Raw genomic sequence first — 25,150 nt, forward strand, 5'->3', positions numbered from 1 at the left:
GTTCCCGAAAATTACGGTGCATAAGCCAACAGCCGATATTATTCGATGCGATAGTTTCGCCTACCCCAAGTAAGGTCTTTAATTCCCCTCGTATTAGAAGAAAATTAGCTCCCGCAATCTTATCGCGAATTCCCGAGAACAGTGGCTTCTTACCGTAAGCGGAACCGTTTTGCGATTTTTCAGAACGACGAGAGGAAGGCAGCGACTGCGGTAACGAGGTGAAGCAAGAGCCGGATAACGATCAGGAACCAGAACAAGAACCGGAGAACGAACACGAGGATGTCACCTGCCCGTATTGCACTTATCAGCCAACGTCGCGCGAAGAATTAAGGCAGCACTTGCAAGTGGCCCACGTTCAGGATTCCGAGGAGAAGCCGGAGACCGTGAAGGAGGAGCCACCGCCTGAATTGTTGTGCCCGTTGTGCCAAGACGGCTTCAGAGAGCGTTCCGCGCTCGAGAAGCACGTGATGCAAATACATTCGGTCAACTCGGACGGTTTGCAACGGCTGCTGCTGCTGGTGGATCAGAGCCATTGGTTAAACAACAATCCGAGGAACACCTCGACGCCGGCGGTGACCACGCCAACGTCGCCCACCGCCAGCGGCAAGCCCAGCCAGGAAGAGGATCTCAGCGAGCGGAGTGCCAACGACGAGATCGAGGAGCTGACGAGATGCACCATCTGTGGCCGCATTTGTCGCTCCTTGGAGGAATTGCAACAACACCATCGCGAGTCTCATCCCGCCACCACGCCCACGTTAGCGGTCAGCGAGAAACACGTTTACAAGTATCGATGCGGCCAGTGCAGCCTGGCGTTCAAAACGTTGGAGAAACTGCAGCAACACTCGCAATACCACGCGATCAGGGACGCGACCAAGTGCGCGTTGTGCGGTCGTTCGTTTCGCTCGGTTCAGGCGCTTCAGAGACACCTGGAGTCCACTCACGCGGACATGCACGAGGAAGAGCTCGCGCAGTACAAGCAGAGCCTGCTCCACGCTCACCCGCTTCTGCAGGCCCTCACCGAGGAGAGCCTGCGGAGACAGGGTAATCTGGCCGGCGAGCAGAACGTCGAGGACGATGCCAGCAAAGCCGAGGAGGAGGAGAGCGATGCCAGCGACTCGTCGCCCCTGCATAAAGAACAACGTCTGCTGGAAGACTATCTCAACAGCCAGCCCGTAGCCGAGGACTCCTACCACGATCCAGGCAGGAAGTTCAAGTGCCATCGCTGCAAACTAGCGTTCACGCGGCAGAGCTACCTCACCGGGCACAACAAGACCCTGCTGCATCGCAAAGGCGAGAAGATGTCCTATCCGATGGAGAAGTACTTGGACCCGAACAGACCTTACAAGTGCGACGTTTGCAAGGAGAGCTTCACCCAGAAGAACATACTCTTGGTTCACTACAACAGCGTGAGCCACCTGCACAAGCTGAAGAGAGCCATGCAGGAGCAGGGTAACAATAACACGCTGATCTCGGTGGTACCGCCGGCTAGTCCGACGGAGTCGCCCGATTCCCAGCAAGATCAAGACAAGAAGCCTTACAAATGTAACATCTGCAAGGTAGCCTACTCTCAAGGCAGCACTTTGGACATTCACATGAGAAGCGTGCTCCATCAGACTAGGGCCAGTAAATTACCAGATCTCGCCGCCAGCGGTCAATTAGACCTCGCACGACCTCTGATAGAACAACCACCGACGAGTCCAAACAGTCCACCCATCAACACCAACGCCAGCAACACGGGGACGATGCTGTCCTGTCCTCGATGCAGCGCTCTTTTCGTCAACCAGGAGCAGCTCGCCACGCACCAACAGCTCTACTGCATCTTCAGCAATCCTCTGGCACTGTTTCAACAACTGGCCGCGTCGCAGCAACTCGTTCCATCCGCGCCAGCCAAGACACCACCGCCCACGTCCACCACGCCTGGTCCTCAGCAACACATGCAGCAAAGCGCCCAACACGCCGCGCAAACGACGCAGGACATTTTATCGCAGCCGCGTCACAAGACCTCGCAAATGTACAAGCACCTGCTGGAGAGCTTCGGGTTCGACCTGGTCATGCAGTTCAACGAGAACCATCAGAGACGTCAACGAAAGGAGGAGGAAGCCGCGGCTGCGCTCCAAGCTCAGCAGGAGCAACAGAAACAGGAGCAGCAGAAGCAAGCGCTCGCCGCTCAAGCCGCTCGCGAAAGGGAGGAGGAAGCAGAGGAGCACACGGACGACGACGTTATACCCGAGTTGACGAAGAGCACCTGTCAGCATTGCAACAAGGAATTTAGCAGCGTGTGGGTCCTCAAAGCTCATTGCGAGGAGGTGCACCGCGACTTGGTGCCTCGCGAATTTCTGGAGAAGTACGCGCAGCAGTTCAAGTGCGAGTACGAGAAGAAGAGCGTCGTGGTCACCGTCGCGACGTCCTCCTCCACGTCGTCCGCGCCTAGGAGTTCCACGCCGGCATCCGCTCAGCCCCAAGATCTCACTTCCGACAAAGAACAACGCGAACGGGAGAAAGAAGAGATCGCGGAGAGCAAGGAACGCGTCAGCAAGACTCCAGAGGCTACCTCGACCACTCCTGCTACCACTCCAGCCCTGAGCAACACGCCCGTTTCCAGCACCGACTCAACCACTCCAGTCGTGCTGACAACCAACTCCACGCATCACATTCAGCAACAACAGCAGCAGCAGCAACAACAACAACAGCAGCAGCAACAACAGCAACAGCAGCACGCTCAGCTTACTCTGGCTCAGCAAATGACCGAGATGCAAGCTGCTCTGAACGCCATGGCAGCCTCGCAGCTGCAGCAACAGCTTCAACAGTATCCAGGATTGATGATGGGGATGATGGGTCTGCCGCTGGGACTGAACGTTCCTGCTCTGGCCGCCATGAATCTTCAACCACCTCTGGTGCCGATGATGCTACCTCCGCCTCCGTACGACGGCGCTGCCACCGCGTATCCGCCTATCAACGCTCAAGCTGACCTTCTGGCCAAACAACACATCGCTTTGCAACAGCAACAAGCTGCAGCCGTAAGTAATTTGTCGACTGTTGTAGTTTTCTGTTATTAGCACATTGTTGACCGGCTTGGTTTCATAAATCGAAATAGATCACGCAAGTGCAAACACGAGTTCACTCCTGACCGGTCAACAACGTGTTAGTAGACTGCGGATGTTTGTGCAAATTCATATTTTCTTAGATGCAGATAAAGGATTGAAACTTGAATGAAAATATGTCTTGGATTCCTCCATATCTCCATTTGTCATGAATGCATAAACATTCGCAGGTTAGTTACCAATGTCGCGAATGGACTTACTAGCAGCCTTTCCGTGTTCCGATGGGCTCCTTTGACACTCTAGAAATAAAATAGCATTTCGATTAATTGATATTCATTGATATTCATTGATATTTGGTCAAATCGATTAACGATCCATAAAACAAAAAGTTGAGAAACGCGATGTAACGGGCTTTGAAATAAATGATTTATTATTCAATGGCCAAACAAATTTAAGGTTTTCCAAAAAGTGGAGTTAATAAATTTGTGCGGTGAACGGGCCACTTTGTTATGCAAATCGCGAACGTTAACGATCCTTCCATTTACCGATGCCGAGAGTTACGTAACATCGGACGCGAGTATTCGAGCCTGTACGCTATTCCGCGAATACAAAGTAATCGAAATATGGAAGACGAAGTAGATTCTCGAACACGGAAAGCTCGTGCAAGGAAAGAAAGCACAGGTAAATCTTTTTTCGTTTTGCAGGCAAACGTGGCTGCCTCGCAGAAACGAGCACGCACTCGCATAACGGACGAACAGCTTAAGATACTACGCGCGCATTTCGATATTAACAATTCACCCGGTGAAGAGCAGATATTGGACATGGCGGCGCAGAGCGGCCTACCACCGAAAGTGATCAAACACTGGTTCCGAAACACGTTGTTCAAAGAGCGTCAACGCAACAAAGACAGTCCGTACAATTTCAACAATCCTCCGAGCACAACATTGAACCTCGAGGAGTACGAGAAAACGGGGGAAGCGAAAGTGACACCGCTGAATTCTAGCGTATCGGGGAGCAGTTCCTCGGACGACAAAAGTCCAAACAAGCAAGCGTCCCCGCCGCCGTCGACGACTAATATCAACGCGTCTCAGACCAGCGAGATAAAACAGGAGGTTCAGGAACAACCGCAATGTCACGTTCCGCAGCACTCGCAACACCAGGAGGAGCAACAGCATCATTCGCCCGGGAGCTCGGGCGGGCAACAGTCACGACCTCATTCGCCAGCTCTGAGCATTAGCTCCGTATTTCCTAGCATTCATCACGACGTCTCGTCGCATACACCGACGACGACCTGCGCCCCGAGCACTCCGATGCTTCCACCGAAACTTGGACCTCAGAATTTCGCCAGTCCCAACCCTGGACCGGGTGGCGTCGTGCCGAGCGCCATGGCAGCGATAGCTCTGACGCCGCAGAGATCTCTGAGCCCTGGTCGCGGACCGACGGACTATTCCTTCGGCGGGAACGGGAACGGCAGCAATTCCTCCGGCGGTAGCTCTGGGAAACGAGCGAATCGTACAAGATTCACCGATTACCAAATCAAAGTTCTTCAAGAGTTCTTCGAGAATAACGCATACCCGAAAGACGACGATCTGGAATATCTGAGCAAGCTTCTTGGATTGAGCCCGCGCGTAATCGTGGTTTGGTTCCAAAACGCTAGACAGAAGGCACGTAAAGTTTATGAGAATCAACCCGCTGCCGAACCCGTGACAGCCGGCACCCGCGAAAGTGACGACGGTTCAGGCCGCTTTCAAAGAACTCCGGGCTTGAATTACCAATGTAAAAAGTGCTTACTGGTGTTTCAGAGATACTACGAACTCATTCGGCATCAGAAGACGCACTGCTTCAAAGAGGAGGATGCCAAGAGAAGCGCGCAAGCACAAGCCGCCGCGGCTCAAGTGGCCGCCGTTTTGAGTTCCGAAGATAGCAACAGCAGCTCAACGACCACCACTGCAAACGCTGTGCCCGCTAACCCGACGAACGCGCCGGCGCTCGCCGAGCAACTTCAGCAACCGTTGAACGCTACCGCATCCCCTCATCATCAACAACAGACGTTGACGCAATCGCATCAGCAGCCTCAGCAGCAGCTGCAACAACAGCAACAATCGCAGTCGCAGGCCGAGTCTAAGGAGGGTAGCTTTCAATGCGACAAATGCAACCTGATGTTCGGACGATTCGAGCTCTGGCGCGAGCATCAGCTAGTACATATCATGAACCCGTCCTTGTTCCCGCCAGCCTATCCACCGGACTCGCCTTTCGGCATTCTTCAACAACAAGCGCTGAACGCGACCTCAGGCGTCGCCGCGGACACCTCCCATCCGCTGATCGCGATGATGCAAGACAGAAAACGGAAATACGAGGACTTCGAGGAGGGAACGGGTAGCGAGACGCGGTCCAACTCCGAGCACAGCGAACAACCCAAAGACAAACGTCTGAGAACGACGATACTTCCGGAACAGCTGGACTATTTGTATCAAAAGTATCAGGTCGAATCGAATCCGTCGAGAAAGATGCTGGAGACGATCGCTCGCGAGGTCGGCTTGAAGAAACGCGTCGTTCAGGTCTGGTTTCAAAACACCCGCGCCCGCGAACGAAAGGGTCAGTTTCGCGCGCACAGCCAAGTGATCAATAAACGTTGCCCGTTCTGTCCGGCGTTGTTCAAAGTGAAATCCGCGCTAGAGTCCCACCTTAGCAGCAAGCACGCCGATCAGGTCGCCCGCGGCGAGGTGAACATAGATAATATCCCCGACGAGGAACTCTCGATGGAATCCGCGCCCTCGAATCCTAGCACCCCGAACATGATGCCGCCGCTGTTCCCGCCTTTCAACACCGATATGGAGGCTTCCTTGAAGAAGTACTACGAAGAGTCGATGAAGCGTTACATCAGCGAGCTCCAAGCTCACGCGATCAACGGCAAGCAGGAGGCGTCCAACCATCAAACGGGCAACAACAGCGGCGAATCACCGTTGGATCTGAGCAAACCGGTAGATCTCAGCCGCCCGATGAAACTCAGCCTCGGCGGATTGAGCAACCTCCTCGAAGAGCAGCACGGCGTGCATTTTCGCGGTGGCAGCGATTGCGGGCCCCTCACCGATCTCTCCGAAAGAAGCATCTGCGACGACGACAGCATGAGCGAGACCACGGAATTCCTAGACGACGAGAGCGGACCTGCGAGCCCTGCGTCGAGCACCCAAAGCTCGCGACAGGGTCCGGCTTCCGCGGGAGCAGGCGGCACACCGCTCACCCCGGTGGCGGGCGCTGGCAGCGGAACCAGCCAATCCAGCGGCAAAAGGTATCGCACTCAGATGTCGGCGACCCAGGTGAAGGTGATGAAGTCTCTGTTCTCGGACTACAAGACACCGACCATGGCCGAATGCGAGATGCTCGGCCGCGAGATCGGTCTGCCGAAGCGCGTGGTTCAGGTAAGCGATCCAGAGTGTAACCTGATTGTGAGCTCGTCGAGTGGCGTTTGGGATTCGAAAATGGCTGGTTCAATTGTGTAAAATGATTTTGAATTCTTTGCTAGCCTAAAATTTCCTTGGCAGCTTTTCGCCGAGTCCCGAGCGTCTCGCGTCGAGAGGAACCCCCGTTGCTCGCGATCGTCCCGATCTCGATGAGCTTGCGGTCTAATCGAAACGAGTTGCAGGTCTGGTTTCAGAACGCCCGTGCAAAGGAGAAGAAGGCCAGGTTGGCGGCGGGCTTGCCGGCCGAGGGCTCGGCCGTGCAACCGCATCGCGGACCGACCGGGCCCGACGAGTGCAGACTGTGCTCGGTTCGATACTCGGCCAAGTCGCCGCTGCAGGAGCACGTTTTCTCGCGGCGGCACATCGAGTCGGTCCGCGTCGCCGTCGAGGAGGGCAGCCTGGTGCCACCGACGCCTGGTGCACCGATCGTTCCCACTGGCAACAGTGGCACGCCAGGGATCGGTAATTCGTCGGTGGTCGGGACCACCAATCAGCAGGCTGGCCAGCAGCAACAGCAAACGGACGAAAACATGATGTACGGATCTTTGTTCCTCCACCCTACGGCGATGTTCCAGCCGCAGCAGCAGCAGCATCCTGGCGCCGCGACGGCTAGCACGGCTACCACCACGGCTGGTGAGTGTCTGGCTGACCTCTTAGACTCGTAAGCGACCGTTCGACCCGCGTTTCGTTCGAAATTCTGATCCTTTACGCGACCAGATGAAAACGTTATCGATTAGAAATCAATTTTTTCCTTTCTCCTTTGTCTATTCTTCTTCTACTTTTTTTTTTTCTTTTTTTTTCATTTCGAGAGTAGGCACGCGTTGATACACGTTTTACGACTGCCTCTTTTCGATTAAACGCGAGTCGTTCGGAGCTGTTACTTCTTCTTCTTCTTCTTGTTCTATCATTTTTCTTTTGTTTTGTAATTCGTGGACAAATGAATTTCGAACTCGCGCGAGTTTACGTCGTTGTATGTGTGCACGTGTTCTTTGTTTATACCGCGTGTATACGTTTACACCTGTACAATTTGGCCCGTGTGATACTCTAGGGGGCCCGTCAACTATGGAAATTTGTACGATGAGAATTTTTCCTTTTCGTGAAAAATCGTTTACAATGTATAGTGCGAATATAATATATCCAGAGCTAGGCAATACTGAAAGTTCCTATCAGATGACTATTCTAGCGTAAAAAGAGAATGCGAGAGGGCGAAAGAGACGAACGAGTGAGAGATCGTGCGAGTGAACGTTTGCGAGAATGCGAGTGCGAGCGAGTTCAGAGAGCGTGCGTCGAAGCATTAAAAACCGTTTTAAAATGAAAACGATCATCGCAAAAGAAAAACCCGGAGAGATAGAAATTATTACGAACTTTATTATTATATTTTATAATGGATTCTTAGTACTATCCATTTCGATTATTACTCGAAGCGTTTGATGCATTATAGTATAGTCAGAAAGAACGGAGAATACACATTGCCTTTTTAATTCCTACATAGCGTAGCGAAGTATCGATCCCACTCCTCGCTCCTTACCTTTGTTTTTTCCCTGTTTCGATTCTACATTATTAATTATCGTGGTCATCGTCGTCGTCACTTATCCGCGAAGCCATTCCAGCGCCGAGTACCATCTTTCGATGCCTCCTCCTCCCCTCCCCCCCACTCACCCCACCTTATCGTGCCTGAAGCATTCACTGTAAATATTCTTCGCAAAAGTCTCCGCTGTTATCCGAGGCCCGAATGGGGCCCCTTCCTCGTGAACGGTCCCCATTCTGGCCTCCGTGGAACACATACGTAATCGCTAGAGGCGCAACTATACCCCCAGGAACCAATGGCACGCGTGTATCATAATTAACCCTTTGCAATCCACGAATTATTTTCGATACGAACGATCAGGGACTTCGAGACAATTTTTGTGGCAACGCTCTGGACGTTAGCACGCGCATCCACCCTTTGAACTAATTAGTAAATGCTCGCAACGTGAATTTTGCATGTTTAATTCTATTCGCGTTGCCGCGAATGAAATCGATCTTCTGACAATCAGTTTCTTTTTTTTTTTGCTAATTTTTACAAACGAGAATTTTATTTATTTCGTTCTGTTTTGCGTTGCCACAGGCGATACTTGAAATCTGTTGTTCGTATCGCGTGGTGCGTATTATCGGTGTCGCCGCAGCGACGCCAGTGGAGTGCGAAGGGTTGAAATTTCACTTCTCCTTCGCGTTCATACGTTTGCCCTCTTCCCTTCGCGTCCGCATACGACGTTAAAGAGAATCCTATTTGCCATTACGACGACATCGATCTTAATCAGGGCTAGTACTAATTATTATTATTATTTTATGCGTTAGTTATTTATGAGTTTCCCTTTTTTTTTTTGTGATAGTCACACTCTCGCCTGCCCACGCAATCGAAACGACTCGTTTCGAGTGTCTCGACCTTGAAGAACGCCCGACGTACGTCCATTTCCTTTTTCGTTTTTTTCAATTTATTTTATTTACCGCGTGAGCTCGTATTCGCAGCCGACGAGAGTGTGGCTCCGCTTCTCGCTTTTTTCTTCACCGACACGACACGTATACAACTCGCAAACAAACGTACACACGCATACACACACACCACAAACACGGATTCGCGTTCACGCACTTGGACCACGCGCGAATAAACGCATACATGAGATACTGACACGTACACGTACAAGAAACAATGTTATGTATGTCGGCCCCTACTATTCTTGTGTATATAGTTTATCATTATTATTATTATTAATTATTATTATTATTATTAATTATTATTATTATTATTATTATTATTATTATTATTATTTTATATTATTAATATTATATTATTTTTCCGTTCTAGTCTAAAATAAAGCTATACTATCATAAGATTAATCTTTGGTTTTTCTTCTTATTTAAAGTTTTTCATTCCCTGCACCCTACTCTTATTTGGTTCATCCCCTCACCTCCGGCTGTGTTTTCGGGTAAGTCGTTGCCGTCAACCCTGTGTAACCCAGTGTGCGCTCTGAAAACATATACGCATGCATTTTCGAAAAAATCTTATTTATCCTTCGGAACACATATCGCGTTATTCCCTTTTTAATGTAAATCAATATTCCTTTTGAACAACATTCAGAGTAGCATTTATTTACAGTTTCCAACATCATGGCACGAATACATTTGGAAGGTTCGCGCTTATACGAACTTATACCTCATTTGAAACGTTCGTTTTCTTCCACGCTCTACAATTTTCTTGAGAAAGAGTAGATAACCTGGGTTACAGAAGGTGAACTCAAGCGGCGCATTTAAATAGTCTTTGTCGTACGCTCGTCTCGAGCAAGGCTTCCAGAATAGAGGAGCTCATTGTTTATTAAGGCAAGTAGCGCGCTATTATAAGAATGGTCGTTTCGCGACGAGAAACGCACGAGTTTGAAACGCGCGCGTAGGTAGCTCGTTCGCTGATCGCCGAGCGATATTCAACGCGGAAGAAAGCACGTTTCCTGGTATCCTCGCGGATCGATTGCGCGAGTTTTGCGTAAACAGCGGCCATTGAAACGAATTACGACCCTGTTCGTCTGGTCGTCGTGCATCACGCGGTAATTAAACCAGGTTTATTTTACGTGGAAAACGATCCAAGCAACGAGGCAGCATGATGTGCATAGTTTCCATCTATATGTAAACCTTGCATGAATTTAACAGAAAAATTCCAAGTATGTTCTTACCAATTATTTTGTTTAACTATTAGGTTTAAGAACTTGATTTGAAATGAAGTAAATATGAGTGGATGGACGAAAATAGTTTCAAATATGTTAGTGTCGAGAATTGATTCTTAGACTGTTAGACAATTTTCATTTGTGGGCCAAAAGTTTGGGACTTGAATCGTAACAAAATTATTCGCGTATTTATGAGAGTTGGTGGTGAATACTTTATATCTCGAAATTTATATCTTATCGACGCGAATCGATAAACGAATTCTGAAAGAGAATAAGCTTTCGCTATACCAGATATTACGTTCACCACACGGTTCAAGCGACGGTTATCGTTTAAATTAAAAGGTTCCTTCGTGGGAAAACGTCGAGAATGACATAAGAGTGACAGATTTTTACGTCAAGGTGACACTTTCGATGGTTAGTAGAGGAGTACTTACCTCCAACCCCTTCACGGTAATTTAAAAATCACTGGTTCGAGTCGTGTCGCTTTAGAAGAAAAGAAACGCTAAATTAAAAGCGTCAAAATGTTTCGACGCGACGAGTCATCTAACATTGACGCCCGCCGATTTTCACGACAGACATGCGCGCCATGCACACGTCCAATACTGTCAAATTAACGTGTTACGTTTTTTTTCCCCCGTGTGAATCGTACGATGTTCCGCGACAGCTGGGACATTAATAGTCGGACAGAAGTTAACCTGAATAGGGTCCAGAATTTTTCGCAATAGTATTCGAATTAACCCTTTGCGCTCGAGGCTTTCTTTGCTGGTATCAGCAACTCGAAACGCTTTCTTAGCATTCTACTGCCACGAATGCTAAGCGAATGATTGACTACGAACATGTAGCCCGATCCGTGATCGCAAACTAATTTGAGATTTGAGAATCAGGTCACCTTTACCTCACTGACTGTCATTTTATTGACACTTCGAGTTCCAAAGAGATGAAGTCTAATGGTCTATTTACACATATCCGTAACGTGTCAGTTCCGTATCCGTACCGTATCAATAACGTCACGGAGCGGTGTCGGACGTGTGTGAACATGCCCATTTAAAAACAACAGAAGAATATTTAAAATCACTGACACTGATGGAACGATACGGAACTGAACGGATACGGAACTGACGTAATACGGATATGTGTAAATAGACCTTTAATCGTTTTCGTGAGTCGCCCAAATCTGTACCGCGACAGCTAGCTCACCTAATTTTTCAGACCCAACTCGGAGAGTTCGATTGCCCAGGAAAGAACAATGGCGCGGAGTAGACTGCGAGGGGGCCAGCGTTCTATTGACGCGATGACTTCGTAATTGTCACGTGACTTCTACCCGACTTTCCAAGGTTTTGTCGATCAACCCGGCGATAATTAGTCGCGGTGCTTTTTCGATGCGTCCCCGACACAACAATAGAGCCGATCTATACGCGACGCGTTGCGTGGGGGAAGGTGGATGATTGCAGGAACCATTGTACACGTGGTCATGGTCGGCGTTCGCTGCCAGTTCATCGCCTCCTCCACGAAATTCCCTAAACGACGCAATTGACGGATTGAATGGAACCGGGGCGCATGGAAGGAAAACGAGAACAAAGGGCTCGGATATTCGCTCGGAAAATTGATTCCTTAGCGACGCCGAGGCGTCGTCGCGGTGTTTGAACTCTGCCTTATACGTTTTCGCGCCTTTTGTGCGAGCGTCGCGACAAAGGCTACTCCCTGTAAAGTGAGAGAGTTTCTTTTTTATATTTCAGACTTTGAGGCTCGATCAAAAGTGTTAATAATGGCTGGAACTTAACGATATCTTCTGATAGGATATCGACTCGTACGTCTGGGTTTATTTAAACGCCATCTCTTAGGTCGTTGGTGGTTCATTCTTTATACGACTAACCTTTAGAAACCATTTTTGCTTTCAAATCAAAATTAAGGGAGTAGTATCCACAAGGGCACTCTGTATCGAAAGCGTAATTACTCCTGAAACAGCTCACGTCCTTCATCTGCTCCGGGAATATTTCCACGTAACCTCGCTTACTTTAAAGGTAAACCAATCCCGCCTGACGCAGTTTAGCATTCTAAATTCCATCTATCCTCCGCGTTAAGAGGTCCATTGCCCCATTCTGACACAAGAATACCATCATACCCAGAATACCAAATGATCTCCGTCCAAAGCTCTCAAAGCAAAAGACAACCCCTTCAGTCGCGTGTCCTTCGAAGAATCCTCACCTTTCCCCTTTAATTTATTTATTCGGCGAATTTCTGTTAGGGGTAGCTCGGAGACGGTGTCGAGAAAAGGTGAGACTCGTCGAAATTCATGACGCAAACCCGAACCCTTTCACGGATCGCTTCCTTCCGGCTCGTGTGCGGAGCCACGCGTGTCGGTTTCTATGACGGCGCGCGGCGCGTTATTTTGAAAACTTTATGCTAATGCGTGCAAGCCGGCCCCGGTGGGTCGCGGGGCAGCCCGCGACACGAAATGCCGGCGCGTTTTGTACTGGCGGGGAACGATTATGTGTACGGTTCGTGAAATTATGCAAAACACACGGCGTGCCGCGCGCAAAGCACGCCGTTGGTTTGACTCGCGTGCGCGGAGGGTGTGTAAACGACTCGCACGGTAGGCACGTGGCGTCGCCCGACGAGGGAATGCAAATGATAACTGCCTCTCGAGGGTTGGACGTTCTCTTTGTCCGAGGACATCGGCTCGCACGAAAATTACGAACCGAGAGCACGTATCCGGATCGCCTGGCGGTAGGAGCCATCGAGTCCTCGGGACCCGTTTACGTTCCAATTAACTTCCACCTTGGACGGACGCTTCAAAGAACTGCTCGCGTTGGGACCGATTCTGTCGGGTTCTTTAATAAGTCCGTTCGCGTTCTACTGTCAAGAATTATTTATTAATTTTATATGCAGGGTGTACCAGCCTAAGTGATGCAGAGCTCTAACTCCAAAACTATCGGCCGAATGCAAAATTTCAAATATGGAAATTGCATGGTAAAATGGGGCGCATGTTTCAGCGCGAAGGAATTTTGTGTTAGCTTTGTTATTTAACGAGATGTAATGGTCAAGTTTCGTTTTTCAAATGGAACTATATATTTTTTTTTTATACCATGCGATAGTACTATCCAAGACTTATTCATTAAGTTTTAATGTATTTACCCGATTTTTATTAGTTTTCAAGCTATAACGCTTCAAAGTTTGCTAGTATGTCCGTCAGATACCCCCCCCCCCCCCCCCCGCTGCCAGCCCATTCTTATTTCTTTTGCCTAGTTTTGCCCGAGTAGCCCCGACCACCGGTGTAATATGATGTCGGACCTCTTTCTCTTTCACTATCTGTCCTTTTCTACGTTCGACGCTCGACTCGTGTCAAGTGTAAACACATAAAAACACTCGAGTGCAATGTTTTGGGTCTCCGATTTTGCATGGCTCCTTCAGTCGTACTGTATCTTCGAATGTGTTCCCAACAAACTTCGAGTGTAGAGAAGGACAGGGAACGAAGAAGAGGACGGAGCGACTTGCGAAAATGGCGACCAGCACCGGAATCATTTCGGTGAGACATGTAGTAAATATGATGCGAATTACGTCGTGTTTGGTCTCATTTCAATCAGAAAAATGTCAGGAATATGATGGTAACAGTTTTACAACAAAAACGGTAATAATAAAACAAGTTTGATCGTTGTATTTGATCGAGCATTGTCTCATCGAGATATCCGATCCCGGATCATGTTACTGTCCATTTATCGTAGAGAAACTTGTGCATTTAAGGAGACTGTTGAATTATATATGGTATACAGTCAGTCCTATGAGTATTCGTACGCTCCATATTTATTGAAAAAATTTGTCTAATTTAAACGAATGCGTTATCGCATTCCAAATAAATTCGTAATTGTAAATATATAAAAGCGTGCCGATCCTCGATCAAAGTTGAAATATGAAAGAAAACCGAGGTAAACGATCTGAATTTCTTCAAGGGCCCTCAGGTATGTTTCCAACACAAAATTCCTCGACGTTTTCCGTCTACCCTAAAGGGAACTTCGGTCTCGTGCTCGACGGTGCCACCTAAGTTTATTCCGTATCGCAAACACCTTGTTTACATTGAAACGTCCCACGCAATCTAAAATCACGGTAACGTCGACGGGAGTGGTCGTAGAATCGGAACCAAACGAGTTCACCTGGATGGATTCTCGGGCGGAGAGGGCCTTGGGGACGCCACCAGGTAGGAATTAGCATGCCGCGAGGCACTCGTGGGTTCGTTTCTTTTTTTCTTTCTCTTCTGCCGCCGTCGGGAACCCTCGCGGTCTTCGTTTATTCGCCTTTAATCCCTTTGGATTCAACGCTAGGACCGCACGGTCAACACTAAGGTGGCGGCAGGCGGAGAAGTACCTTCGGAATCGGTTCGTCTTCTCCCACTTTCAGCGTCCTTTCCTTCTTCTTCGGCCCTCCCCCTCCCGCCCCGCCTCTGGTCCTGTTGCCATCCGCGTTCCATGTCCTTCTTCTTTCTTCTGCCGTGTCCCAGGCCATATGTTACCCGATCCGCGCCGGAGCTATTAATTATATCGATCTATATAGGCAGCGTAGTTAGCCGTAGCAGCGAAAAGCAGTACCAGACCCCGCAAACGCTTTATGGTTCTTCTCCCCCACCCCTCGATACCCCTCCCGATCGTTTCTCTTTCTCCCCACCACCTTCGTTCCTTTCCCCTCTGTCTCCCTTTATCGTCAAGCGGCCCGACAACGGGGTGAGAACCTAAAAAAATGCTGAAGCCTCGCGCATTGCACAGAAATACATAAAACCCGAACCAGAGGCATAAATCATCGGGGATCCGCGCGTGGAGGAACTATTATGTGACTCATGGCCGCGGGCACAAAGATGAGAGCGAGATCGGAGGAACAGGGAGCCGAAAAAAATCCTGTTACAGGGGGTGAGTGGTGCACCCCAGGGGCTGCTGATCGTCGTCGATGCACACCTTTTTTTTTTTTTTTTTTTTGATTAAAGCGTGCGGAGCGCTCGTTATTCGCATAGCTTGTACGCGGTTGATTCAGCGCGATTATTACGAAGTATGATTCCGTGTACGCGCATTGTGCAATTCAAGAATTCGTATTAAAAAATTCTGAACGGTGACAACTATCTTTCCTCATTTCTTGCATTTTCGAGGGAATACTTACGTACGACTCGAATCTCGATTGAATTCCTTTTGGCAAGGGTGTTGCAAAACAATTACGCGCAAGCTGCTGGTCTACGATATGGAAAAAGTATGAAGTAATTATCGATGCAATGATTGGTTTCGTTCAGACATTTTAGTATCGAACAATTTTTTATCGGAGATTCTGATAGACGCATCGCCAAGAATTAAATTATCAATTTTTAAGCGCTTGTTTATTGAGGATAATTTACGTAAAAGTAAATTCCCTCGATAAAGAACGAGGTGCTCTTATTAAAAATCTAATTTCTTTCCAAATGAAGCTTCCGAAACCAGCTTCATTTTCCTCCTCGAACCTGTTATCGTGTTATCCTTCTTCGAAGAGAAAGTTTTCGATTCTAGCCCGAGACCCCGCTTCTTGCGCGTAACAAAACGATTCCGGACCGTTCACTTTCGCCGCGCTCGAAGCGTCGCAACGAGGAATTCCTGGGTGGACTTCTTTTGGCCCTTGGCACCGGCAGACTTTGCGTCGGACGAGGTGCTGAGAGGAGCTGGCGCGAAACGAGTCACGAGACCGTTCTTGAATAACCTAGTAAAAGTAGCGAACCATAGAGGCCGGACTCTTCTCGCCAGCGTCGTTTTTCGTAGGCGCTACTGGAATCCGGCAAAAAAACTCGTTGGTCGGCTACCGGTCACTCTAAGGCTTGCCTATAATGCTTGCCGCGCTATTTTCAACGCTGCCATCGCCTCAGCGACGCTTCCTCGTATACGCGTCGCTTTCGGCGACCTCGACGCCATTTCGTTTCGCTGATGACACTTTTCAAAATGATGCTTACCTGATCGAAAAATATAGATAAAGGTATAAACTCTAAATTAACGCGTCAACTGTTGATAATAAATAAAATTATTTTTGTGTTCTCTTCGCTTTGGATAGCTGTGCATGTTCTGCTTCCAACGCCATTTCTCGAGAAAGGACAGACGGCTACGCCACTGTGCGCAATCTCCTTTCCGCGAAATTAATAAAAATTGCGACAATAATTCATCACTGCCCCAACGCGACCGGCCGTCCCGTAAAAATTTCGCCGCAATTGTGCGTGGATGATGCCAAGGCGACCGAATTGTTACGGCCGGAGAACGATGGTACCGTAAACTCCGCGAAGGCAACACGGCGAGACGAGTTATGGCAATGATGCCGGGAGTTCCACGCATGACTCGGCACGACGCAAGTACCGATGGACCTTGAGGCAATCAAATAAGAGTAAAGTCGCTCGGTGCCTTGACGTGGACCGAGCAGTCACCGATGTAAAAGAATCGGACGGCTAATCGTTAAAAACTCTTGTCGATCAACGCCCACGCGTAATTCGAGGATGTTGATTTTTCGAAAAAATTCTGCAACGTCTGTTGCAACTCCACTTGATGCTTGTAGCTTTTGTACGAACTAAAACCAGACACGTGCAAGAACACGCGGAAGCACCGATAAAGCAATCCAGTCCTCGATAAAATGCACGATTTCAATTACGCAAAATTTATCATTTATTCTTTCCACTTGCCAACGTCCCAAACAATGGTCGCATAAAGTCTAATGTAACGCGATATTAGGCTATCATTATTTCGCATTATTCACAATATTTGCGGATCGTACGCGGCACAACGTCGCATTATGTTGTATCGAATAATAGAAAAGTGGTACGAGCACCTCGCTTACAAAGGTATCTCCATTTAAATCTACCTGTCAGTGCAATCAAAGATCGCTTGTGTCGAACTCTGTCATTTGTATACAAGACACGACACCGACCGCACGTGGCATAAATCGTCCATCGAATTGGTATTTAATAGAAGTTCAGGATACGTATCTAAATCACGCGATTCACGGCGCGCAGAACTGCTGGGAGTGTGTTTACATTGGAAATTTCACGATAAGAATACCGTTTGAATGTGGATAGATTCGAAATCGTTAAGGGTTGAATCCGGGAAATTGCGTTCGAAACCATTACTTAGGTAGGAGCAGCGATATTATACTTTTTCAACATTGTAGCAACTACTTATTAAGTGTAATAGTTCTGAGAAATCTTGTGCAATTTCGTGCGGGAAAAGTGCTGCATTCTTATTAAAAGTTTTGTTCTTTCTCTGTTCACCGCACACATTATCACACACTATTGATGATAATAGGCAAAGAGAACACTACATCTGGAAAAACAGTTCCACGAAACCATAATTATGAAGTAGCAAACTGACGTGGTCGTTGTAGATATTTTTGTTGCATATCTAATAACCTTATTGGAAAAGCATACGCACAGGGTAGAAACTTTATGAAAAACTTACGTCCTTTGTCCACTTTAAATCACGAACGCATAGTAATTTTAAAAGATTCATTATGTGCAACAAACTTTTAACTACTAATAACGTGTACATTATGTTATAAACTATCGCGAACATTGTATTATAGTTATTTTGCATGCAACTTATAATAACACTTTCGCATGGCACGTACGGGGAGCGCACGATTGAATAATTGATTAACAGATTGTAGCACGGCTTTGTTCTCCTCTTGTTATTTTCAAGTTCTGCCTTGAAATTACCAGCCAAATGTGCCACGAAGAAAGTTGAGATATTTGAATAAAAGATTCGAAAAATGATTGTTCAAACGGTACGAACTGGTAACCGATGTCTATTTCGAATTATTTCTTTAATATTTGCCCGTCAAGTGAAATGGTGTGACTCTAAATTACTTGTCATTTTATTAGAAAATCAAAGCGAGAATAATGAAGCAGTCCAAAACAATCCACTCTTTCGAACTATTAATTTTGATCTCGAATTCAAACTGAAATTCGCAGTCTGGCATCGAAGCACGTCACTTTTGGATAGCCTAGTGTAGTATCGTGCGTCCCATACTCAAGAATAAGGAGTCAAACGCGAACACGAATCGTAGGATACGAGATTGGTTGCGTAGGAAAAGCGGTCGACTGTGGATCCGAGGACCGTGGATTCGAATCTTCGTGGCTTATTTTTCGTAGAAACACCTACACGCGGAAATCGTGTTCAGTTTTATTTTTTTCTTTTTTCTGGTGGCTGGATAAGCCCGCTGACGGGTCCGTAAAGAGGTACACGTAGCCTGGGTGCACGGGTGGCGAGTTCTGCGTGTTGGTGGTAGGGTGCCGGTCGTGCTGCGACCGCAAGCCTCGGCTCAGGCCTGCCGCGACCGAAGACGCCGGCTGACGGTGGTTGATGTTGTTGCCTGAATTATACTCTGATTATACCGGCGAGTGCGCGGCGGCTATGATTAAACATTAAACAACGCCATTACGCCGGAGTAAGACGGAAACGGAGAAACCTGGCACGAGAAAAGGGGCGCCCGGATGAAGGTGGAACCGAGACGGGACGAGGTCGGAAGGACGAGGAAGGCGAAGAAGAGGATACGGCTTGGCAGGGTTCCTCCTCGTCGTCGTCGGGTGACCGCGGCCGCTCGTGTCCTCCTACGAGTTCAGGATTAGCTTGTAATTCCTTCGGCTAACTGGTCGGGCATATCTCCTTGCCCCCTCCCCTCCCCCACCCCCGGGTCGCTGACTGTTGCTGTCTGCCGTGCCTAACCAGAAACAGGAATGCCAAGAAGCGTAATTAGCTATTCGCCCGCGAGAGGAGCCTATTTGCTTTACTGCATTCCGCGCCACCATTCAGGATGAAGCTGCCTCGACGAGAGAAAAGGGGACCTCCGATGGGGGGGGGGGGGGCACCCCGCGGAGATGGAAGGAGGTGAGCACTCGGGGGTACGCGGTCCTCACGATTGGCAAGAAGGCCGATCCTAACGAGCCTGGATCGGCCCGAAACAACGATAGACCGGTGCTACGTGTGCTACTGACAATCGCTGGATTAACTTTCATCGCGGCGAGGATCGCGCGGATCAATTGACAGGAACGCTTGTAAGGCACGGCGAAAAACGTGGCAGGCGAAAGGGGATGATAAATGGCACGGCGCGGTGTCGGAATCTGATTTCAAGACCGCAGGATGATCGTCGGTGTTCCTGGACTATCCAGGCATGGTCGCGCTCGAATAATTGGCTCGGGCATTCTCGTTTAACGAAATCGCGTCGCTCGACGCGAGCACGATAGTGTGACTTAATGTGGGACGGGTTGCCGTGATCCGAGCCTTGTCGGGGCCCTCTTTCCTCGCTTCGTTCGATTAACCTTTTTCAGTCCTGAATTAAGCGCAGGACGGGCTCTGAATTAATTTCACTATTTGTTTTTAGTGCAAAACCGTATGGTGTTCGAACAGATGGGATTATACTTGATACTATAGGTTGAAGGGTTCTTTCTTAATTTATTACTCAAACATTCACTCGCATACTCGTATAAGAGTAGGAATAATTCTTACTGGTCAAACATCGGGTATACAAACTGTTTGGTCTCCTTACCTTCGTTCATCAGTTTCTGCAATCTTACTCGTTCGTTTCATTGATTGTCCCATCACCATCATCAACGAGTCCCACGTGGAATGAGTACCCTTGGTACCAAAATCTCTCTAAAACTCTCGAGCCTCATCACTGCTTCCTACATTGCACCACGGCACTCAGATCTGGATCTCGGTTAACTAGAATCTCCTAATACGTCATCCGAGCATCGTGCTGAAACACCGACGCGTACCCCCTTTGCGGCGAACTATCCTTTCGTCGCGGGAACGCATACCGGAAGGGATTCGCTGGTTTAAATAATTTTCCTAGGATCATGTCGCGATTCTTCGGGAGCACGAGACGTGACCGCCATCAAACCGTTCATCACGAACCGCGTCTGACTTCGGTCGGCGTAATCTACTTTAATGCACTCCTTACCCTGATCTTCCTATCCTCTGCCGGACGGGCGTCGTAGAAATGCGATTTCCGAGTTACGACGCGATGGTAGGAACGCCGAGACGCCGCGGTACGTGACGTTGGCACGTAGTTGTTCGTCGTTGCCCGTGGCTCTATATGCCGCAAACACGGTTAGTTACAGGCGGTCTCGTATCGCGTGACCGAGCAACGAAAATTATAAAACAGCCCGGAGGACCATTCGACGAGCGGAGGATGGACGGACCATAGACTCGAGGAGAGAACTGCCACGTGATGTGGCCTCTATGTCGGGGAGTAACGGATCGTCTTTGCTTCGAGGCTTGCGAAACGGTTGCCACTTGGACAATAGCGCGAGAGAATACTTTAGAGCTATCGGGTTGGATTAGGTTAGACGACTTTACGAGGTGGAGGATAGTCGAAGGAAATGACGAACTTTGGTATCGGATGGAAGCGGAACGTTTCGCGTGGCGTCCAGATGGATATTCTGTGTTTTTTAGACAATGGCAGAAATGGCTTCGATTTGGTACTTCTTCGAAAAAAGCAATTTATACGTAACATACTTTGGTCAGTGACATTTCCTTTTCGTTAGGTTGTCACCGTCGAAGAGCGTACCTTTCTTTTTCTGTCAATTTCGAGCAGGTTTTCCTGTCTGTCGTTTCCCTCTTCTCGACGTGGAGCTTAACGACCTGCCGTGCTGTTGTCCTAACTCGCTTATAATAACTCCACCGGCCGTGTAATGACGATCCGGTCTTGGCATTATTGTTTCTGTGGCAGATTGCTCGAGCCGCCTCTTCTATCCACGATTATTTCGATAATTCGCCGCCGCGCCGCTGTTATTCCAGCGCCAGTGTGACAAAAGTCCGCTATCATCGGCTGCACCCTTGAATTTAAAAGTGAAATCGCTCCTCTGCGAGTGCCATTTGTCTTCATTCAAGTCGAACGAGTCTACGATCGTCGAATCTATAAAACTTTGCATTTTCGATTATCTATCTTTTTTTATTAGTTGTTCATCGTCCACAGAATACTTAATTCAGGTTTCGAGAATTTCGCGTAGCCATCGCCGTATCGTTCGGTCTTCCTTACACCTGTGCGCCCAACAGCTTCGAACATTGAATTCATTTCTCCACAACTCTGTGGTCTATCGGCGAAACCGCATTTTTATTAAACGATTCGAAGTTACAACCGCAGGGGAATCTAATAGCACTTTCAAGTCCGTCGCTGGTTGCATGGAAATCGAGTCGACTCCGCGGCCCTTGAACTTTCCACCTCGAAGAATGTATTAATCGCGACGATGTTAATCGACGGAAAGTAAAAAGAATTAACAACAACGAACTCTGCGAACGCGACACCTTTTTTGAAATAGCTTCTCCGTCGTTTCGTACACCTGAGACTCGTCGTTGTCGAGCGACTTGTTCTCGCAGATGGTGTTTGCAGCGATGACTATGATTATTGGTACAATGCTGTAATCTTCCAATTACCGATTCAGTGGCACTTCTCGCGACGTCTGAAATTTACTAGACGTGTTTACTAACACTGATATCTTGGCAAGTTTAAACGATAAGATAAAAAGGTTTAGATTAGAATCAGTAGATCAATGGATCGTGCTTGATGTTCGTTTCAAGAGCAATTCGATACGATTCTTATTATGCGTCAGGTTATTGTGCGTTTGTAAGGGATGAATTGCATTAAACTTCTCCAAACCACTAAATTTGATGTGAATGCTCCGTTTGGAAGATCGTCTTGCGATGGAGAGAAGAATCAGTCTGGTACCACTGTTAAAACAAACACGAGAAAATTAATGTTATTTTACGAAAGATACTCGCAACCGCGTTGGAAGATACGCGGCAAGGTATTACCGTGGCATGTACTTCAATAAGTCCTGGCATTATGAGAAATTCCAATCAATCGATAGATAGAAAATTACGGTGTTGCATCGATAATGATTGTCATAGGCTCGAACACCTTCTGGAAGTTGAAGTTTCATCCATCACTGATATTTCTGACAATGGAATGTATTTTTATCCTCTTCCCTGCGAACGACCTTATATCGTAGATCGTTGCACTCGCTAATCCTTATTAGAAAAATCGAAGTGACCTATCGAGACGTTCACGAAAAATATATTATCATAATAATACATTCTGGACACTACAACTTTAATCTAAAAAGTGTTTCTCTATGTTATACAGTTTGAAATAATAATTCAAAAGCACTTATATCCTTTTCCAAAGGCCTCGAGAATTTGGAATATTAAACTCGCCGCAATCCCATGAACGATCTGCGGAATTTTTTGGGAGAAGTTACGAGATTCGTCGAGAGACCAGAAAGAAAGGAATTAAAGATGGCCGTGATTGCCATTGGATCGCCGCCAGAAACGTCGAACGTAACAAAGTTTTTCGAGGTTGTCGGCGTCGATAAGAGATCCAGCGGGGCGCGTCGTCTATTAGGAATTCATATCTTAGCCGGGGTGGGAGGCTTCTCAAGTGTGATCAATACGGAGTTATTCTTATGAACAGCGATACTCAATTTGTGCTTGGAAAGAAATTCTTGCACAAAGGGTGGTTTTGCGCATGCCACGATTGTGTCCCGTAACAGCCGTGTTTCTGGTTTTTATGTATTAATTGTTATATAAGCTATCGATGGCGATATAAATATAAATCTTGCCCTTAACTGGATGTTTGGGAAGGCTACATGAGAACCTCTAAGATGTTCTTTCGCGCGACTTAGGATGTTCTTGGCATTCCACTTCTTCCACGGCTTCAAAGTCAGCTCGGAAATGATAGCCGGGGTTGGATGCAGGGGTTGCCGACGTATACATTAATAACCAAAAGATACATATCTTCGGTATCCCTCCCTCGGAATAAGAAGATACATCCCTTATATAAATGTGTGACTAACGGGTAGAAGCTTGTGCAGAGCTTGTTAGGCAGAAACGAGAAAACTCTCCCAGCAATCCTTTCTAGTTATTTCCGAAGTATCTTTCGAGTCTGCCGTCTCCCCCTTTTTATGCTGAGTTATTCCTTTTCCAACGCGAGGTATCTTTCGATCAACCTCGTACGAAGGCTACGTATTCGCTGGAACAATTTGGCTTCCATCGCGAACTTTCCACGAACGGATTCCCGTCGGTATTTTCTGCCTTTCCAGTTGCTCTGATTTTCTCCGTACAAGATGGAATTTCTTTCATAGTTGGAATTGCTAATTGGAAACACGTCTAATTTAGACGATTACCTAGTTAATTCAATTTATTTTATTGATACGACTACTCAACGTTTGACGAAAATATTTTGTTATTTAATTTGTGTGTATCGTTTTGTCGATATTCACGGCGTTCATTATTTTACTAAAAACGCATTAGTTTTGATTTTCTGAATGATTGATTTAAGTCCCCCATTCTCTGAGAAATTTACCCCCACCGTTATCTCTTATAATAATTCTACATCCTATAAGTAATCTTCTTCAAAATTTCTCTTTCTTTTTTCCAATCCAGGTGTCACGCAGTTTCGCGTGCATTCAATACAAGGAAGCCGATATTAAATTATTTCCATTAGAAAGGCAATTAGGATTTAGGTAAAGGATACAGTTTCGTGGTTTCCAAGCGTTCCCCACAGCCAGTCCGTAAAAGCGCGGAGCGTACAACTGGAGCATTCAAAGAGCAATTTGCAGAAACGTCGAGCGGGCACCAATTCCCCACGCCCAACGGATCTCCGGATCCGCAATCAGCGTGGCCACAAAGTCTCGCGATCAAAATAATTACCTCACATATATTACACCAATCAAAATCCTCCAAACATGGGTAACCGAGTTCTCGGCTATCGTGCTCTGATTGTGACTGTAAATCTTCAACCCGCCGTTCCCACAGCTGAAAGTCCTTCAGGAGTCTTCCTATTCCGTGATTTATGGGAAAGCTCACAGCTCGTTCGTTAATTCTTACTTTAATATGAAATTATATTTATGGAATGTACGCGATACAGTTAATTGAATAAAATGAAACATATGTTTTATAAAGTCTAATATCGTAACGTTCGTCTGGGAGTTAAACAGTTCATATTCGCAAATACAATACTAACGAACTATTAAGATTTTCTAGCAATTCAGCTATTTTCGTCTACATTATTTAACTATGCTTTAAACGTAGAAGTCTCTCTTAAAATTGAAGATTAGCAACAATGAAACGCTGTATATTCCCTAGATTGTTTCGCAAAGTTTCGTCGAAATTAGAGTCCAACAGCGACGTTCCCTCGCAAGATCTCCAAAAGGCCCTCGAAGCCAACCAGGTTGGCACTTGGAGCGCAAAGGGTTAATAGAGCTCAGAGCTGAGGATGCAGAGGGTCCCGTGTTGTCGGGGCTGGTTATGCGACGTAAAGGGCCGTCTCATCAACTACTCGGATAAGAGACCGGTGGAAGGGGTTATTACATGCTCGTTTCTTCGCTCTTTTCGCCAGGACCCCGTGTTTGCCCCTTTCTTTCATCCATTGCTCTCTGACAGAGGCCTAGTCCGCGCCTGTAATCTCGGTAATGCCTACCGTAAGGGACATGGTAACTCGCGGGATCTGCACCCGCCACCGTGTTCCCTGCTTTATGGCTTCTATGCATCGGATCCTGAGCAGTTAAGGCATCGTGGTCTGAATAGCCAATAAGATTCCGCGGGGCACGCGAGAATCGCGAGAACCACCGTGTGAATTCGCAAATGGAACCCGACCGACCGACCACCCGCGAAATTGGTCTCCGCTTTAATCGATCGTGGGTCATTCGAGGCGTAATTCTTTTAATTCGGTTCGATTTTAACGACTTCGCGCCGATTGCGAAATTGTCATAACTAAACAGACAAGTGTTTTAGACTCGGACTAGCCTATTTCCTACTAAACAGAGTATTTGAAACTGTCATTTTCCGTGAAATTAAGCACCCTTCTGCAGCCCGTACTGCCCCTTGGATTACAGGTACGCGAACAATGGCAGACACGACACCTCACCTGCAATTATACCGGCACCACGTCGAATACCGGCGGAATTATCTGTAATTAT

The 25,150-nt window shown here is 47.6% G+C and overlaps 1 protein-coding gene across 5 annotated transcripts in view; it reads left to right on the top strand.

Annotated features, from left to right (window-relative positions):
* The window catches only part of LOC128878993 (zinc finger homeobox protein 4), a 303,112-nt gene that overhangs the window by 205,341 nt on the left and 72,621 nt on the right, over positions 1-25,150 (top strand). For all 5 annotated transcript variants that reach the window (XM_054127744.1, XM_054127745.1, XM_054127746.1 and 2 more), the window contains 3 exons: positions 184-3,017; positions 3,746-6,460; positions 6,685-7,135. In XM_054127744.1, coding sequence (XP_053983719.1) covers positions 184-3,017; positions 3,746-6,460; positions 6,685-7,135 — 6,000 coding nt within the window. The remainder of the gene's footprint in view (positions 1-183; positions 3,018-3,745; positions 6,461-6,684; positions 7,136-25,150) is intronic.

The sequence above is a fragment of the Hylaeus volcanicus genome, chromosome 6 (genome assembly GCF_026283585.1).
Source record: "Hylaeus volcanicus isolate JK05 chromosome 6, UHH_iyHylVolc1.0_haploid, whole genome shotgun sequence".
Classification (NCBI taxonomy): Eukaryota; Metazoa; Arthropoda; class Insecta; order Hymenoptera; family Colletidae; genus Hylaeus; species Hylaeus volcanicus.